Source organism: Perna viridis, chromosome 4, assembly GCF_037379345.1.
Source record: "Perna viridis isolate PV_CMFRI_1.1 ecotype Kerala chromosome 4, ASM3737934v1, whole genome shotgun sequence".
NCBI classification, from domain to species: domain Eukaryota; kingdom Metazoa; phylum Mollusca; class Bivalvia; order Mytilida; family Mytilidae; genus Perna; species Perna viridis.
Genome location: NC_142448.1, coordinates 17,265,668 through 17,279,173, shown reverse-complemented (window position 1 = coordinate 17,279,173; position 13,506 = coordinate 17,265,668). Strand labels below are relative to the sequence as shown.

Sequence of the window (13,506 nt, the reverse complement as noted above, 5' to 3'; positions counted from 1 at the left end):
CCTATCAAAGATTTCTATAATTTCACGACCATGCATATTTCTCTAGCCTTACTATGGTACTATAAGTAACGAATATTAATATTCTAACATGCAGCAGTTGTTCATAATACAGTGACACGGCCGGGGTACTATGTCACATGCAAGGATATTTTACATTTTTACCAACAATCTCCATCTGTTTTCACATGTTGTTCAACATCTTAAACTGCATTTTTGAGAAAGGAACTAGTGTCATAGTTTGATAATCTTAATCATAGCAAATTTTGCAAATACCTCTACTTTAGGTCTGGTACAAGCAGTGTAGGTTAACTATTTAGCATTTAAATGACAGACAGTACAACATAATTCTGTGTAGAAATATGCTTATATTACAAGCAGATAATTTGACTATTTGAGAAAAAAATGCCTCAGATGGTAACAGTATCTTCGCCCAATTTTCAAACTGTACAGAGGTACTTGTAAAATCAGCCATTTTGGATCACCAAAGTAACATTTATAGAAAATTTAGCAAGAACACACCTACCACCAAATGTGCTAGTTCCCATTTGTGAAAAAAACAGCTCAAGATATTTAATAACAAGTGAAAAAATGTTCAGGCAGCCAGTAAAAATGTAAATATATCGCTGCATGTGATGTAGTATCCCAGGCATGAATACAATCAATACTTAAAACTTGTTTAAAATGTTTTTTAATCAAAAACACACTTATGTGTTTTGTTTAGTGTTAACTACTCATCATTCACAAATGAAATCACTGCTATAGTGTGAAAATCTGATACCACAATGAACAATGTATACAAATTATACAACACAGTCATTAGTTCATTCTTCATTATCAGATTATAATACCATCCATACCATAATAAAACATCTAATTCCATGACTGATTTACTAGCATAAGCAAATATTAAAGCAATACAGTAAGTAAAATAAATTAATGTAAAGAAAAATATTCAAACCTGAACTGGAACCTACAGAAAAATACATTGTTACTTAATTGTAATCAAACTGTATAGTTTATTCTACATTTCAGAAGAAAAAGTCTGAAATCAACTTATAAGGAAATACTGAAACAAGAAATTTACAACAACATTTACTTTGAAGTACATGTACTTTGTAAAGATACACGACAATCATTTTTATTAAACTGATTTAATAATCTTAACACCTGCATCTGTTTCTGAGCCAACAAAATAACTCCTCTACTGACAGAATCAGTTAATATGTACCTGACATTTTTCCAGGAGCTGTACTAGGTTTTGGGAAGGTTACATCCTGAGGTCTGTTTCCCCCACTCCCTGGTCTGTCTCTAGACACAGCGCGAGGACTGATCTGTTGATCATCCCATGACACACTCCCTGCTGGTGTAGTCCTCCTCCCACCACTCCCAGGTCTGTCTTTAGATACTCCTCTTGGACTGGTTGGCTGGTTATCCCATGTAGGTGAAGGTCCACTAGCACCCAAAGGACCTTTTGTTGTAGGTGAAGTGACCCTTGCACCAGGGGAGGTAACCCTTTGTTGAGGTGATACAGCTCTTGGTGTTGTGCTCCTAGATCTTGGAGTACCACCTCTACGAGGAGTGTTAGTTTTACTTGAACTACCACCTTTAGTACTACCTTTCTTCTTCAGTTTCCCACCAAACAAGTCAGCATCCATGTCTTCTAAATCCTATAAAAGACATTAGTTTCATAATTTCTTTTAGTTGTTTTAAAGTCTACTAGAAAACTTTACAGGGAGGTTAGATATAAGTATCACATTGTAAGTTAGTGACAGACTAGGTATACATGTGCACTATATGATTTAGGGATAACTACCGGTAATTTACAGAGCTAAAGTATTTACTAATGTCTAACAATGAAAACAAGCATGCAAACTCAATATGTTTTATCTATTATTACCTGCCATTTAACATCTACAGGTATGGTAATCACAGAATATAAGGCTTGTAAGCCTTGCTCTTTATCTATGTTTTATCCAGAATTTTTACTGTTGAAAACTTTTAAAACTGAAGACAGATTTGTTTAGTTTTCTACTTTCTGATACTTCAATATAATTCATAATTATCAGAATTTTTTTTTTGTGTTACATGTATTACCAAACTTCTTTTTGTGAAGAAATAGTTAAATGTCATATTTTTGTCAATGTATTAGAGGTTTGTATTCTTTACTCTATAAACAACTGCTCTCAACGATTCTGAATGGAAGTTAATGACCCTTTTTTGTGAAATCATAGGGTCACATAACAAGACTTAAAAGCCCTATTCCTAATTACCTTAATACTCTGTGCCATTTCTTTAACGTCAGCTTCTGATACATCTGATAAACCGTCCTCTGCAGAGGCTTGAATATTACTGTAGAAATCTTCATCTCTTGACCTACAAATATCATAAACAATTCCCTTGATGAGAAGGCAAATGATTTCTATAATTATTTTTACTTATAGCCTAAGAAAAAAGTATATCTATGCAATGAGGACAAAAGGTAAATACAGGGTTTGTGGTTGGATGTCTATATCATACATCTATTTGTTTTGATTTATTCAAGACCATTCATTATGACCTACTTCAACTATAAGATAACTTTAACTAACTGTTAACAAATTTTTCATGCTAGAAACCACCAATTGCATTTCTCATATATACAAGGTGATGAATGTAGTAATTAAGTGTTTACAAAAGACTTTTTTTTAAATCAATTTCATTTTAAAAGACAAAGTGAGTACTTTCTTTTGCAGTGCAATGGTGAAGAAGTTTCTATTTTCGTGCATGACTATTTTATGTATATTCCAAAAGCTCATTGATTGAGTTATTGTTATGTAACATGGGTTGGAAATTACTGCAGGTCTGATAGCACGTAAATCTAGGTCAACTTGTCTTAGTTTTAGACTGTATGTTTAGACGATACCCAGTCCTCCATAAATTGTCTAAATTGAACATCAAAACCATTTTTATTACAACATGCAGAAAATTAATTTATAGTGTAGTGTAAATGGACCAGTAGTTCTAATTGACAAATTGAGGTTTGGGCAGTTATGTTGATCATACAAGTGCCTAAAATAATTAACTTATCTTCCCATTAAATTCAAGAAATTAAATGACTACAATCATAATTATGGGTGACACCAAACATCCGGAGGTTTCTAAACTGTATGCCCTTCTCAGTATTTTTAACAGACCCAAAATAAATTTGCATCTTCAAAAATTTGATTTTTGAGTTGACCAGAGTTGTCCTTTTCTTCATTACATTTTATAAAAGAAGATAAGAATCTAAAAGTTATTTTTATATGGACATCACTTTGAATATATTTTTATCTCTCAACAAAAAAATAAAACCTTTCTCATGATATAAAACTTTCACATTTGAATTTGGTATAAACCATTCAAAGCATGCTCAGAACATTCTCAGAATGCAAGATTTTGCTTTAAATTTTGAAAAAAATTCCTGGGGTTTTACTAGCAACCCTCACCATAATTGTCAAGTCTAGATATTTTTTTTCATAATAGAAATCTGTCTAGCCCTGCTGTCAAGACAAGAATCCCAACTTAACGCTTTCCCTGTATAACCTTTAATTATTCAAAGACGTGTACAAATCAATCTTTACGAACATAAAAAGGAATTTAAATAATTAAACTTACCCTTGCTTCTTTATTTCAGATGACTTTTGTCTCGTAGCAGACTGAAATATAGTTTATTTTTTAGAGATAATTTATTTTTAATACTGATCATTATTGATACTTCTTTTAATATTTCAGTGGGATTTTTCTTTGCAAGAAATATAGCCAATATCTTAAGTTGTCTTAAATATTCAATGGCATCTTAATCCAAAATGTACAGATATTGAAGTTCAACCAACATTATGATATTCAATATATGTTATGCTTACTGACAGAATTTTGGCTGAATGTTTCTATGAATGTTAAAGATTATTTCACATGTTTTATGTTGTGTGAACATTACACTAAAAAGTACTGATTGTATTGAACTGAGGAAAGAGAAACATCAAAGCTATAAAATGTACGTGTAAATGTTCATGGGGTGGGGTGGACAGGAGGTAGCAGCTAAAGTGTTCTTCCCTAAATTGGTAAAAAAACCTGCCCAAGTTCCTGTCTCCTTATACCTGCTTTTAGATCTTTTCCCAGCCACTTCTTGGTGCTAAATTCCTGTTTCCTTTCAATTTACAAGGGAGATCCCATCCCTTGATCATGGGCCCATGCGTGTGTTTGCCTGACTTAAAACTACATGAACAATATCTGTACCAAGAAGCCATTAACTGAATTTTGAACCCCCTCTCCCACTTGACCAAAAAACACAGGAATACTTACAATATGAGTTGGGGTTGTTTTTTTCTTTGGAGAAACATCTGAAATAGAAAGGTGTTAAATCAATACAGTATTACACTCACAGAAGGTACATAGATGTTGTGTATGCATGATCATAAATTGGTGGCCTCTGGTTAATTAGTAAATTGTCAAGACTCAGGATTGTGAGAATTCTCCTTTAAAGTATCCCAAACATCATAAAATCTTAAAATACAAGCAATAGTAGTAATGATTTTTTTTTTAATAAAATTTAAATAAAAGGACATGATCAATATTTTCCTTCACTGTCACCCAAAGTTTATGTAGTAGATAAAACGTAGTTGTAGATACTGTTCTATAGAATATTACCTTCATCCAATAAGTCACCAAGTAAGTCATCAAGACCATCTGAACTCTTCTTCCCTTCTGCAAAATTAATGTGTAATTTCATAGTCCAGTTTATTCCTTTTTATAAACTAAATTATTCATCTTTTAAATCATATTTTACAAAATTTTAACTTGGTCAATCTTTAAACTGTTTGACATCATTGAAAAATACATTTACACTCATATAATTAAATGATACATACTTGGCTGTTTCTTGTTTCCAGGTGTCCACATCTGAAAGTACATATATGTAGAAAATATAATATGAACAAACTAGAAGAAATACCTTGAGTAAATAATTTGTTTTAAGTGTGAAAAGCAATTTCAAAAATATTGATAAGGCCCCCCCAAAATTGATTTTTTACAGATCAGCAATCTAAATGTATCATATTTGAAGCTGCTACCATACTTAATTTTTTATTGTGTAATAATGTAAGTACAAAATTTTCAGGTTTTTACAGAATGCAAAACAAAAAAGACATTTGCACAAACACCAAAACAAAAACAACCCAAAAAATTGAAGTGCCTGAAATGAGCACACATGTTGGATTCATCATTATCTCAATTATGAAAGCCCAAAATATGAGTTACACACTTCCGGTTGCAGTGATCATTGTATAACTTTGCATTCTATACCGAACCCAGACACTGGTGAATTTACATTTTTAGATTTAATTCAATTGAGAGTGAATAACACAGAACAAGACAGACAATCCATGTCAACAAAACCTGGAATATTTCAACAATTAATAATACATGTACAAACATTTGGAATGCCCTTTGCCAGCTCCCACTGATAAAATATTCAAACTGGCAAAGGTAGTTAATGACAGGTAGTCTACTCTACTTTAAATGGAACCATGGCAGCTTGTTCCCACTATCAAACCAGGTGTTCTCGGCACTTATCTTATGAATTACAATGACGCTAAAAAGCACAGGAATTTGTCATACCTGCCAACTTATGAAAATCCCAATGGGTTTTATTTCGTGGGATGTGTGAACCGACATTTTCGGGACATATTTTGCAAACTGCATGGGTTTTACTGTAGTAATGTATGAATAAGACAATCATTATAGCATTAAAGATGAACAATGTGCATGCACTACAAAAGATTGAAGTTTGTAAGCCCCCCTCCTCTTTCTTTGAGTTGGATTCCTCAAAACCTGATAAAAATTCTGAAGTTTTATCAAATTCATAAAAAAATAAATGAGAAAACTTTTATTTACATTCAAATTCATTTCTACTATTCGAAAATACAATGAGCACATATTTCCTTCTTTCAATTAATGTTAGTTGATGGGGAGGTAGTGTTCAAGTTTTGAACTAGAATTGTGTCACTGAATGAAGCAGAAAAGTTCTTCAAAATAACATAGAAAGAAACTTGGGCAACCCTTACTTTTCATTAAATGCTTACCATGAGGTACAGTATATGAGGACATGTAACAAATATTCAAAAATGTTGCTACTGAATTTCCAAAATCATCACTATTTACCGGGTAAAAGGAATAGTATTTCTTTTAACTATTGCACACAAAACTTTTGGAAAAAATACTGCAGTGTTGAAATAAATGAAATTACATAAAATGTGAAGACTGCAAGGGAGGTAACTTATTTTGTACAAACAATGATAATTTTAAACTTTGTTTACATACATGATTCTACAAATTTGAAACCTGTTAAAATAACGGTATTGTCAAATTAATTGTGGAGTAGAAATTAGTATTTAGAAAATGATAGGATGTTCATGAAATAGGCGTAGATTCATTTTCTAACTGTCAAACCCTGATCAGCTGATTGCTCCTTGGAGATTATTTGCCTGTCATAAAACGTACCCTTATCTGTTTAGACAGCAATTTACACCTTTAGTCAGATTTATGACTCTTCTAAATAAAGAAAGAAGACTGAAACATGAATTTAGGGGTTTGATTTCGAGTTTTTAGGTAATTTTGACAAAATCGTGTTTTGGGTCAAATTTGACCTGTAAAAATCGTGTTGGCGGGATAAATGGTCAAAATCGTGAAAACACGATTAAATCATGTTAGTTGGCAGGTATGGAATTTGTTTGTATTCCAAGTGTTATCGATAATAACATGATGAGTGCACAGCAAACCAGGTTTGTCTAGCGATGTCGAAGGTCACAGTAGTTTCACTTTCAGTCCAAACAATTGTAGAAATATGGAGTTTGGACGTACAAATCCTTGTATTGCTTTGATTAGAAGTATTTGATGATGATACTTGTGTTTATTTATTAGATTTATCATTTGTCAAGTGATTGCCTAGCAGTAAATAGTAATATATTCGATTTTATTTGAAAAAAAAAATGAGTTGAAGGGAGGCACACCCCAACCCGGGATCCCCTTTTTCGTGTTTACATACTAGTCGGGCTGCATATTTGATAGTGGGAGCAAGCCCCTGTGAATGGAACTTGGTACTTTATGCTTCAGCCATCAGTTCACTGCCACTCAAAGCTAATGCCTTCCTCTTATTACAGGAGAAGACTATGTTATTGTACAAGTCATAAATATGGAAACTAATCTGTTAAATATTCATGAAAATTAAATTGAAACAAAATAATTTTCTTTTCTTAACTAATTAATTGAGATTTATAATAAGAAAATTTAAATTTCCTGCACCCATGGGCGCTACCATGATCGGTTGAGCCGTGACGTCACAAAGTCGAGTTGTAAAGTGAAAGTAAATAGGTAATTGATTACAATGTCTGAAGAAATTGAAAATTTGGGACTTTCCCCCTATAATTTCAACACAAAATATACAGAAGAAGAGATTGAGGCACAACATGTAAGCAAATGTCAGACAACATTGATGAACAACGGGATTTGCAGCCGGATGACTAGTATATGTCCGAGGAAAATCTAATGGCTACTTCCTAAGAGTGTTCATGTTGCCAGTCAAAAAACTTTTAGAATATTTTTCTTTTATCATTCATAAGCTTGACAATTCATCATGTTTTGGTGATTAGATAAACAGGATCGTAGAAATATTTACGGAATATTCTTTGTTTACATATCATTTGCAGTACTTGTATCGGTACCAAATCGACTTAGTGACATCACGAGCCAATTGGACTTCTTAAAGTCTAATTATGATCTTCCTTCAGATAGGAGAGTTTTGCAAGATGGCTATCCACATATATTTTAAAAAATTTGAACTTTGCATAGCCTTGTGCATTTTATTAAGCGCATTTTGCATTAAAAGTTATTTATTTTTGTTTACATGGGTATGATTTATTATAAGAGCCTAACTTAATGCAAAGGAGGTCTTACCCTTTAAAATCTAGTTGTATGATAATATGGTATTGTAGGTATAACTGCATTGCTGTAACACAGTAGTCCAGATAATCAGGACATTCATGGAGTCATTTTTTGAATATCTGACAGACTAAGGCCAGTAAGGGGACTATGTCTCACTCAAAAGGGAGGTGGACTAGTACCAATGGAGCTAGTGAACCTGTATTTTTTTAGTTTTATACACCATTTATGGACAAAATTTTAAACTAATGCAGCTGTGTGTTTTTAATTTCTTGTCCATGCATGCCACAACATCTGACAGGCAATAAATGTGCTTCGCAGTGGTTGAAACGGATATTCAAACTTTTGCATAACACCAAGAATAACATTCATTCTTACGTTAGCCATGATTCCCTTGAGTTTTGTGTTCAGATAAACAGAAAATTGTTATTTTAATGTAAGTGCTCGACTTCAAATCATTGTTGACATCAGCTGGTTCCTTGAATTGTGCTTGGAGGTTCGTTAGGAATTTGATCTCGCGGAACCCAGTTCATTAAGAGGTCTCGCGAAATCAATATTACGCGATTTCCTCGAGAACACAATATCTCTTAGCAACAGGACGCCATAACTAGACAGTTCAAAATGACAGGGGAGAACGAAACAGTTTCAATGGAGCCACCGCATGTTTATGTGGAAAGGACACTGGCTATCATTAAACCCGATGCTATATACAAAGCAGAGGAAATCAAAGATATAATTTTGAGATCCGGGTTTTCAATTTTACAGGTACTTTTTTTTTTATTTTACAGGTACTTTTTTTTTATTTTACAACATCAGTGCATGATCAAATGTTTTGATCATGTGGGATTCCATTTTGTGAAAATTTGATTTAAAGAATTTATGATGCAGTGAAGTAATTCTTGATTAAACAACGTAAACAGAAAGCATAACCATAACTCAAATGTATATTGTTATATTGTCAATAAATTAAAAATTTTTTGGTACTATTATTGCTAATATAATATACTACTAAAAATAATAAAAAATAACATGGCCCTTTGTCATGGGTTAAACGTGAAATGCTACTGAGTGGTCTGCTCGAATCTTAAGTAAGACATGTTTTGTTTTATTTGGTTTTGTTTGTGTTGGCATGAAATCCTTCTTTTGCACATAATAAAATGAAAACCCTAGATTTGTCAAAACAGCTTTCAGGAGCGTAGCTGCCTATACACAAATACGCAGTTGCGTACTTTCGGAAAAAGTAACCAAAATAAAAACACACATTTTAATGATGAAATAAAGGTTTTATGCAATGAACCACTGGGGGCTTTGAGCACCCCCCCCCCCACCAAGACCCCTCGCCGTAATTTTGCATACAAATAAAACAGGCCTAGCTATGCCCCTGGCTTTAAGGTTTAAGGAACCATCATCAATTTAATCCGTGACACTTAATCACTACTTCCTGTCATATAGAAACTGTAAGTTGGTGCATAATCTATGACACACTACTTTGTACAGATACTGATACAGGCATTAATTTCACAAAAAGTCATACTAAATTGATTATAGCATTGTGAGGTCAGAATCAATTTTACACCACTTTTTTTAAATTGACTGCAGGTGTACAGCTTGCCCTCAAAACTAAGACAATCACTGTTCCAAAAAAAAATCATGAGATTGTTATGCCTTTGAGATGAGGGTCTATTTAACAAAATGTCAGGCCTTCATTTACCATTGGGGACTCAAGATTTCCCAAGTTTACTTTAGGGAACCCACCCCATAAATGGCATATTTTGCTGGGTTTTTTTTTCATGAGATTGTGCACTATGATTGATTCAGTGCAAAGGTAGAAATGCATTAAATGCATGATTTGCTGGAATGTATGACTTCAAGAAATGATCTGCATCACCTACGGTACGCATAAAACTATAAATTTACTGCATATCATGTGTAATAGTGTGAGTCCCCTAAAGTACGATGTAAATGATCCCTATAATGCCTTAATGTACTTTAGGGGACCCAAAACCTATTAACCGGACATGGAATGCACACAAGACGCTATTTATGAGAGTTCCCTAAAGTAAATGATCCCAATAATGCCTTAGTGTACTTTAGGGGACCCACAACCTATATACAGGACATGGAATACACACAAGACACTGTTTATGAGAGTTCCCAAAATTAAAAAAAAGCAGTGAGTCCCTACACTTTTTGAAGACATACCAGAGTCCCTTGAAGTACACTAAGGTTAATAGGACAGTTGAAATATTTTTTCTTTACAAAGTTGTAAACACTGACATAGAATATATTTTTTGAAACGCAATAACTGAAATCTTAATGATGCTTTTATTTATTTTTATAGCAAAGAAGAGTTCATTTGACACCAGAACAAGCCAGTGATTTTTATGCTGAACATTTTGGAAAATTTGCATTTACAAGTTTGGTTGCTTATATGAGTAGTGGCCCAATCATAGCTTTGGTTATTTCAAGAGATCAGGCAATTTCATACTGGAAAGAACTGATTGGTCCAACAAATTCTCTCAAAGCAAAACAGACACATCCTGATTGGTATGTTTGTAATTTAATTACTGTTAAATTGGTTACATCTTTATGGTGTTTAGTGATTCAGAATTTGGTTAGATGGAATTTGAAATGATGCAAAATATTTAAACATCAAATTCTACTATTTTATTGCATTTGATAGTTTTTAATTAAGACATCTTGGATGGTTTATGATAAGTATGGTTTAATTCATTAGGGGCTGATATCATATACTGGTATTTTCTTTTGCTGTAACTATGTACCGGTACTCATTTAAAATAATGAATATGTACAAATGCAAAGACAGATCTATTAAATATCAAGAGTATGTGTATCATAAATTGTGATATAACTTGTGACTATATCTTGCAGTTTGCGTGCAGTGTATGGAACTGATGATCAGAAAAATGCCTTACATGGTAGTGACACTTTCTCAGCAGCAGAGAGAGAAATTAGATTCTTTTTCCCAGACAGTAAGTCAAAACATTAACTACTGTAAATGAGCAATTTTACAAGTGCATAATTTTCTGTTATCTTTTTCTGATGCATTGGGTATAGTTTTGTTTTTTATCCTTTGACCTTAAAGATGTTTTTCTATGGAAATGCAAGTCACCTGAACACAATTCTGTATTCTGATTAGCCAAATACTGATAACTTAGTGGCAATATAAAAAATGTTTCAAAAATTGAAATTGGGTGCCATGTGTTATTTCCTGAATGAAATGTGGGAAATTATATAAAAAGAACAAAATTTTATTGTGTCAGCTCTCTCTTTTTAAGGATTTTGCTTGTTAACACTTTCATTTAACTAGCAATATAACTATGAAAATAATTTATAAATATGAACTAAACTGTCATTAAGCACTGCAGTCAATAAAGAGTTAATTTAATATTGCAGTAAACTATTCTCTAAAGTATTGCTCACCAAGTGAAATACTGTTTTCATTTGTTAAGGCCATAGAACTCCTTTAAACTCAAATATAGTTTCAGTTTAAAATTTGTTTTAAACCAATTATCAGTATTAGACTTCTAGTTTCTTTAAAAAATATTACATCTTCATAATTGACTCTATATATCCTTGCAGTTGTTCACTCATATAATTCTACTTTGTTTAGAATTTTTGAGCTGGTTTCAGTTTTTATTTCATCAAGGTAAATATCATTGTTATTCTATTTATCTTATCCAGGCTTTTTTTCACTTGATATTTCAATTTAAAAATTTATACTATAAATTATAGTTGACAAGATAATGATGATGATGGTTTATTTTTAGGTGTGATAGAACCGGTTCAAACAGGTCAAGCAGCTAAAGACTACCTTGCAAAATCTGTTAATCCTACCTTACTAAAAGGACTCACTGAATTATGTAAACAGAAACCTATTGACCCTGTGGTATGTTTAATAGTGAAATCCCAATTTGTAATGTAAATGAGCAACTTTGACTTGATTTTTAATTGTTGATTCGACATAAGAAGACATTTTCTTAGGACTACATAGGGAAAGCTATTGAGAATTAGGCTGTGTGTTTTCTATGTTCACCAGAGAAAAACACTACTTCACACTTCATTATTCACCAGATACACTTAAAACATTTTTTTTTATAAATTATATTTCTGCATACAATACAAAAGATTGTCCAAGTTTAAATCCATGCTTATCTAACAGACAACCAGATACAATACTCACTGTAAACTCGTACAACCAGAACCTTTGGTTGCCTTTGGTTTGTTTTAAAAAAAGATTGATACAGTATGTTAGTGCTTTATTTCCTGATACGCATTAACATTTATTTTTTTTATTTTATGATTTTGCAACATTACATTTTCAGATCTGGTTAGCAGACTGGTTACTGGAAAACAATCCTAACAAACCAAAAGTCAGACAGCTGGTTCAAGAAGCTTAATTTATTTTAAAGACATTATTTCCCCTGTATATAATTCTTGTAAATAGTAAAACTGTCAGAAACCTAATCTGAGTGGGTTTTTTTATGTACACAGTATAATTCAATTCATTATGAAAAGGAATCAGTCTATTTTCCCAACTGCAGGTATTACCAATACAAAGAGACTAGTACTGAAATTGTTTGGTGATCTCATCAAGTTCATCAAAAATAACAATAGGCTCTCAAATAGCCAGAATCTTCAAATCTCCTGGCAAACCATGCCCTATTAACTAAGCAAGTAAATGTGTCATGCTTTCCCAGTTGTTACCATGTTTGACCAAAAAAATGCTGAAAAAGAGCATATTTTGATAAATGCTGCAAGTACAAATCAGAGTACCTAAAAGCATTGTAAAATATTGGGAATGCCTTCAAAGTGTTTTCAGAACCTCTGGAAAAATTTGTTTCACCGGATCAGAGGGGGCATTATCCTAGTATACATTTTCTGAAAAAGAACATAAAATAAATTTAAACCTTGGCTATACAACATTTTCATCATGATCATTCAACTCAGGAGACTGTGTTAATTACTATATAAACCAAATATTGTTGCTGGTGGATCTAGGGGGAAGGGTTCTGGGTTTCAGAAACTCATCAGTTGGTGGAAATTTTCTATCAATTTCATGCAGAATTTTGGCAAAAATGAGCAAATAATAGCCTTGAACCCCTCCTTTTTTCTGGACACCTTTTCAGAGTATCTGGATAGTGATAAGTGATTTATCAGACCACATGACATTTATCATGCCAAAGCTTCACACTTAATGTAAAAAAATTATTCTTCATTCAAGAATACATGTCAAGTTATACAATGGAAATATTTCACCCCTACTCTTTAACATAGGGGCAATAATTACCAGAAATAATATCAAGCACTAATTAGGTTACACTTTATTACTTCAAACTTCACATACCAAAATAAATGTTTTCATTTACATTGCAAATTTACAGGGTTAAAGGTTATTTGGTAAAAAGCTTATTCAAGTAATCAGGGGACCAAGATACTAATAGAAATAAAAAAAAGTAATCAAGTGCACTATACAATTACATTAAGGCGCACTGTTTCGCACACCCAGTTACCCCCGTCAAATTTGTAAAA

The 13,506-nt window shown here is 32.6% G+C and overlaps 2 protein-coding genes across 4 annotated transcripts in view; one reads left to right on the top strand and one right to left on the bottom strand.

The window, feature by feature from the left end:
* LOC148619112 (uncharacterized) overlaps nucleotides 1–8,472 on the bottom strand; it is a 28,572-nt gene extending 20,100 nt beyond the window's left edge. For 2 of the 3 annotated variants that reach the window (XM_088578673.1, XM_088578674.1), the window contains exons 1-8: nucleotides 8,332–8,472; nucleotides 4,887–4,917; nucleotides 4,666–4,722; nucleotides 4,321–4,358; nucleotides 3,634–3,674; nucleotides 2,271–2,373; nucleotides 1,229–1,667; nucleotides 959–970 (exon numbers count right to left, since the gene is read on the bottom strand). In XM_088578673.1, the coding sequence (XP_088434799.1) occupies nucleotides 959–970; nucleotides 1,229–1,667; nucleotides 2,271–2,373; nucleotides 3,634–3,674; nucleotides 4,321–4,358; nucleotides 4,666–4,722; nucleotides 4,887–4,917; nucleotides 8,332–8,340 (730 nt within the window). In that variant the 5' untranslated portion in view covers nucleotides 8,341–8,472. The remainder of the gene's footprint in view (nucleotides 1–958; nucleotides 971–1,228; nucleotides 1,668–2,270; nucleotides 2,374–3,633; nucleotides 3,675–4,320; nucleotides 4,359–4,665; nucleotides 4,723–4,886; nucleotides 4,918–8,331) is intronic. The other variant, XM_088578675.1, reaches the window with a different exon arrangement.
* Nucleotides 8,473–8,524: 52 nt separating this feature from the next.
* Nucleotides 8,525–12,441, top strand: LOC148619111 (nucleoside diphosphate kinase 5-like). The gene is made up of 5 exons (XM_088578672.1): nucleotides 8,525–8,718; nucleotides 10,295–10,500; nucleotides 10,846–10,946; nucleotides 11,745–11,863; nucleotides 12,300–12,441. The coding sequence occupies exons 1-5, from the start codon at nucleotides 8,575–8,577 to the stop codon at nucleotides 12,372–12,374; spliced, it is 645 nt and encodes a 214-aa protein (XP_088434798.1). The 5' UTR covers nucleotides 8,525–8,574; the 3' UTR covers nucleotides 12,375–12,441.
* The last annotated feature ends 1,065 nt before the right edge of the window (nucleotides 12,442–13,506 follow it).